This window comes from Momordica charantia (genome assembly GCF_013281855.1).
Source record: "Momordica charantia cultivar OHB3-1 chromosome 6 unlocalized genomic scaffold, Mcharantia_2.0 BLBB01000006.1, whole genome shotgun sequence".
Classification (NCBI taxonomy): domain Eukaryota; kingdom Viridiplantae; phylum Streptophyta; class Magnoliopsida; order Cucurbitales; family Cucurbitaceae; genus Momordica; species Momordica charantia.
The window spans coordinates 32,094,271-32,099,784 of record NW_028275164.1 but is presented as its reverse complement, the minus strand read 5'-3'; the positions used below and the strand labels follow the sequence as shown (position 1 = coordinate 32,099,784).

Here is a 5,514-nt window from a genome sequence, read left to right as displayed (position 1 = left end):
TACTGCCAAATATGTCAAGATTTTTAGTCATTTTTAATAGGATAGAACTGAATTTTAAAAATATTAGAGATGAAACTGAGAATTATTAAAAAAAAAAAAACATTAGACAACTTTTGAAATATTTAGTCTATTAATTAATGAGTTAATTTATCTTTTAAAGTTTCAAATGCATACCCTTCCTGTTTCTTCCTATACAAAAAACTTCAAACATACAAACTTAATCAAGCCTTGAGCATCTGTTTTACCTTAATGGGAGACTCCATCTTATTTCTCCTTTTTCTTTCTATTCTCTCTTTCTCTTCCCACACCCATGCAGCTACTTTCCAAGTCCGCAACAACTGTCCCTTCACTGTTTGGGCCGCCGCTGTACCGGGCGGCGGACGGCAGCTTAACCGAAACGACGTTTGGACATTCAACGTGAACCCGGGCACAGCCGCTGCCCGCATTTGGGCTCGAACTAACTGCAACTTCGACGGGTCCGGCCGCGGCAGATGCCAAACCGGCGACTGCGGTGGCCTCCTCCAGTGTCAAGCCTACGGCACTCCGCCAAACACCCTGGCCGAATACGCCTTGAACCAATTCAACAACTTGGACTTCTTCGACATCTCTCTCGTCGACGGGTTCAATGTTCCGATTGATTTCAGTCCGACTTCTAACGGGTGCAGCCGGGGCATCCGGTGCACGGCTGACATCAACGGGCAGTGCCCGAACGAGCTGAGGGCTCCGGGAAGCTGCAACAACCCGTGCCCCGTGTTCGGGGGCGACCGCTACTGCTGCACCGCCCCGAATAGCAGCTGCGGGCCAACGGATTACTCGAGGTTCTTCAAGGAGCGGTGCCCTGATGCATACAGTTACCCTAAAGATGATGCAACCAGCACATTTACTTGCCCTGGGGGAACCAACTATAGGGTTGTGTTCTGCCCTTAGAACCATATTTATTATATATGAAAAGTAAAAACCAAAAACTTTACTCTGAATAAGTAAGAATCCGATGAGTTTCTTTACTCTCTGGTTCATTTAAATATATATATATATATATATATATATATATATAAAGTCTCCGGTTTTGCTTCTATTTTATGTGTATGTTATGGATGAAATGAAATAATTGTAATAAAAGAGTTGGATGAGCTCGGAAGAAAATATAACCTATTATTAGCTATCATATATGTCAGTAGTGTTTATAAAATACATATGACCTTGTAATTTCGTAGAATTTACAATTTAATAGCACATTTTTTTGTAGTAGAAAATTTGTAATAATTTAGTCTATAACCATTAAAGTATACAACAATTTGTTCGTAGTTTAATATTTATAACAATTTAGTTTTACCATAAAAAATTTATTAATATCGATTTTTAATATGTAATAATAAAGATTTAGTACATTAGTTCAAAAATGCATTTATTGTTTAAGAAAAAAGAAGATTTACACAGGTAAGAAATCACATTACACATCTTAACATGAATTTTTCACTGTAGGTAGGAAATCATTCCCTTTTTAAATTACATAGATTAAACTTTTACCACTTTTAAATAAAGACTAAATTATTATATATAAAAAGTTCAGAGAGATTAGATTGTTACTTCACACGGAGACTAAATTTCTTTTTTAATGTTTATATATATCAATATTCATGGAATTCCATCTCAAAATCAATTAACAAGGAGAGAAGTAACTCATTTATATTATAAACCCCTGTTAGATCATTTTTCTTTTCAACACGAGATCCTTAACAAAATATGTATAATATACATTCTCACCATCAAGATCTTATTATTAATAAAATAAATTCGATATTCACTTTTGTAAATAGTTGCAAATGTGGTCATCTATCTACGTCTGTTCTTTTATTCATTCAATATAAATGTTAATGCCGATATAGTTATGATGTAAAATTTTAAGAATAAAGCATTGTTTAGTGAGGTGGTTAGTCGTTAATTAATTAAAAAAATATCAAAGTTTTAAATGTCGATGTCGATAGAAATGTTAAGCTCTCAATTTCGATCATTTCATTTATTTCGTGCTTATGGAGAGAAAGTTGATGAATATTTCTTAAAAAATCATTAAAATAAAAATATATAAGAAAATATTAGATTAAGGAAATAAGGCTTTCACCTTTTTTAAATATGTCAAAACAAATCGTATTATTAATATTATGGGAGTAATAGTTTGTTGGTTTTTTTTTTTTTTTTTAATTTTGGTTTTTATATAATCAAAATTCATTTCGAGGTGTTAATAATGATAGGTGAGTCACAAAGTCGGATAATAAATTAGTATGTTTTATTTTCTTTTCGTCTTTTGTTTTTTTAGTAAAGTGAATATGGAGTGGAAATTTTGAATTAAAGACTCTACAAGAAAATGAGTTGATGGATTAAATCCTTGATAGTTCGCATATTTTTAATTTTATGGTTTGGAATGTTCATTAAATTAAAACCTCGAATTTTCTGTTTTTATTTTATTTTATTTTATTTCTTTCTTGAGTTCAAACATGAAATGTTTTTTTTACTTAACCTAGCATATGAATTTTACTGACATTATTATTTTGCTAGTAACCTGGTTAAGATATCTATCGCTGATTAAAAAGTCATCCGTTCGAATTTTCACTCCCATCTAATGTTGTATTAAAAGAAAAAAAAATTATTGTGGCATATAAAAACTATCTTACTACTCTTAATAAATCTACAGATCAGTATTTAATTTTCTTGACTACTTTAAAAGACTATACTACTTTAATAAAAGGAAGAAAATTCACAACAAAAATTCATTAATAAATATCTTCAATGATACTTTATGGATGGTGGAAAACCATAATTTTTGTCCCACATTGTGTTGACTTGACTATATCAAAGTCCAGCTCCAGATAAGTCTTAAAAAATAATAATATTATATTTCTCCAATAAAATTACAAAATAATAATGTTATAGTCTTATTATTAAACTATGATGGTTCCACCATGATAGTGAGAAACAATCGTTTATTTTCAAAAATTTTCAGATCTCCAACTCTTTGATAGGATGATATAACAACGATTGTTTTATCTTAGCCAACTAAATCGACATTTTTTTTATATATAATAATTATGGCAGCCTGTATATTACAAATCACTCCACAAAAGTAAGGTTATCCAAAATTAATAGTACGATATTTGCAACCAAAAAAAAGGGAAAAAAAAACTCTTAAAAAGTATTATAAAATTTATGGTAGTTTGTGACATGGATCCCAACGAGTGTGTGTTTATCTTCCAACCCCACTTAAATAACTTTTTTTTTTCTTTCTAAAAAATAAAAATATAGTTTTGCATCTTAAAGAGGTCTACCCAATTTTTCTAATTTGGTTCAAAAGTTCAAAAGTATTTATTTTAATCTCTCCATATGATACGTTTTAGGTTCCATTTTGTCATTAAAATCTTTAACCAAAAAATAAAATAAAATATATGACTCATTTTTTAGTTGTTTGATTATCTCAATGACCTTAATTTTTCAAAATTTTAATATGCACAAGTTTATTACTTCTCCCTTTTAACTCTGATTATTGTACTGGTTTAAAGATCTATTCGTTTTCAATTTTTATCCTGAGTGATCATATTATACTATCCTTTTCATGTACTCATGAACAATTAATTAATGATATGTGCAGATTGATCCATAATGAAAGAACAAATTATTTCATTATTTTAAATTCTTTTGTTCATGCTAATTAAAATAAATATATTTGACCAAAAGATTATGAATTTTCCCAATCCATCTTCACATGTGGTTGGAACAAAAAAAGAAAAAACAGAACCTTTGCTCACGATTTTAATGTCAAAATAGTAAATATGAAACTGAATAAAAGTGTAAATTGAATTTTGTAAACTTTAGAAAATTGTAATATCATAGGGTCAAGGGGTTTCTAGTAATTTAACTTGTCAATTGTCATATTGATTATTGACCTTCATGGCCTTCCCTAGTTTCCTATATAAACCCCAATGGATCATTTGTTTAAGCACAAAACTCAAAAAGCTCAGCTCTTTCGCACCAAGATGAGAACCACCATTTTCTTTCTTCTTTTCTTGACACTTTTCTGTGTCAATGCCGACGCAGCCACTTTTGAGATCCGCAACAACTGCCCTTTCACTGTCTGGGCAGCCGCCGTACCGGGCGGCGGACGACGGCTTAACCGAAATGAGGTATGGTGGTTATGGGTGAACCCTGGCACCACAGCCGCTCGTATTTGGGCTCGAACCAACTGCAACTTCGACGGGTCCGGCCGCGGGAGATGCCAAACTGGTGACTGCGGTGGCCTCCTCCAGTGCCGAGGCTACGGCGCTCCGCCGAACACCCTCGCCGAATTTGCATTGAACCAATGGAACAATTTGGACTTCTTTGACATCTCTCTTGTTGACGGGTTCAACGTTCCAATGGAGTTTAGTCCAACTTCGGGTGGGTGCAGGGGCATTAGGTACGTGAGTCATAAATTAAGCTTAGAAGCATTACTTCCATATTTTTCTTCCTTTGGTATAATTTTAATAAATACTAAAAAAAACTTTGTTTTGTTTTTGAAATTTAGTTAAGAACAACGGTATTTGATTTTTCTCATCTATATATCATATGGATCACGCTCTTCTCTCTAACCAACGTGAGACTTTGTTTACATTGTAACCCAAACAGAATTCAAATATAGAAAACTAAAAATGAAATGATTATCGTATGGTGTGAGATAACTACACATCTATCTTTGATTCTTCACTTTGTCCTTGTAGATGCACTGGAGATATCAATGGACAGTGCCCGAATGAGCTAAGGGCTGCGGGAGGTTGTAACAACCCATGTACCGTCTATAGAAGCGACCAATATTGCTGCAACTCTGGCAACTGTGGGCCCACCGGCTACTCCCGATTCTTCAAGGATCGGTGTCGAGATGCTTACAGCTACCCGAAGGACGATCCAAGCAGCACGTTCACTTGCCCGGGCGGAGCCAACTATAAGGTTGTTTTTTGCCCTTAGAACCAGAGGTACCCATACAATATGGTACCAATAAAAATAAGGCCTAATCTGCAGGGCCAGTAGAAACGGCAGCTTTTCCATGATGTTTTCACTTTTCAATATATGCTATGCTTACAGCTTAATGTTTTCTATTTTCATGCTTCGTAATCTAACCTATTTACTATACTACGGCTTTTCAACCATCCAAGTTAAAAGTTATGGTAATTTAATTTATCTAATCCTAGACTATAATAAAATGTACACTCAATTTGACTTTTAAAATAAGTTTAAAAACCACGTTATTTACTATACTACGGCTTTTCAACCATCCAAGTTAAAAGTTATGGTAATTTAATTTATCTAATCCTAGACTATAATAAAATGTACACTCAATTTGACTTTTAAAATAAGTTTAAAAACCACGTTATTTACTATACTACGGCTTTTCAACAATCCAAGTTAAAAGTTATGGTAATTTAATTTATCTAATCCTAGACTATAATAAAATGTACACTCAATTTGACTTTTAAAATAAGTTTAAAAACC

At 32.8% G+C, this 5,514-nt stretch overlaps 2 protein-coding genes across 2 annotated transcripts; both read left to right on the top strand.

Moving 5' to 3' along the window:
* Positions 1 to 211: 211 nt before the first annotated feature.
* On the top strand, positions 212 to 988 carry LOC111023519 (protein P21-like). The gene has a single exon (XM_022300976.2). It carries the CDS (start codon positions 250 to 252, stop codon positions 925 to 927), a length of 678 nt encoding a protein of 225 aa, XP_022156668.1. The 5' UTR covers positions 212 to 249; the 3' UTR covers positions 928 to 988.
* A 3,016-nt stretch (positions 989 to 4,004) lies between these two features.
* LOC111023524 (protein P21) lies at positions 4,005 to 5,157 on the top strand. The gene is made up of 2 exons (XM_022300982.2): positions 4,005 to 4,444; positions 4,746 to 5,157. Exons 1-2 carry the CDS (start codon positions 4,026 to 4,028, stop codon positions 4,987 to 4,989), a joined length of 663 nt encoding a protein of 220 aa, XP_022156674.1. The 5' UTR covers positions 4,005 to 4,025; the 3' UTR covers positions 4,990 to 5,157.
* Positions 5,158 to 5,514: the final 357 nt, after the last annotated feature.

Excerpts from the sequence above, each read along its gene's own strand:
- LOC111023519 (XM_022300976.2), top strand. The coding sequence starts at position 250 with ATGGGAGACTCCATCTTATTTCTCCTTTTTCTTTCTATTCTCTCTTTC.
- LOC111023524 (XM_022300982.2), top strand. The coding sequence starts at position 4,026 with ATGAGAACCACCATTTTCTTTCTTCTTTTCTTGACACTTTTCTGTGTC. Across the intron at positions 4,445-4,745 it reads GGTGGGTGCAGGGGCATTAG|ATGCACTGGAGATATCAATG; the intron begins GTACGTGAGTCA and ends TTGTCCTTGTAG.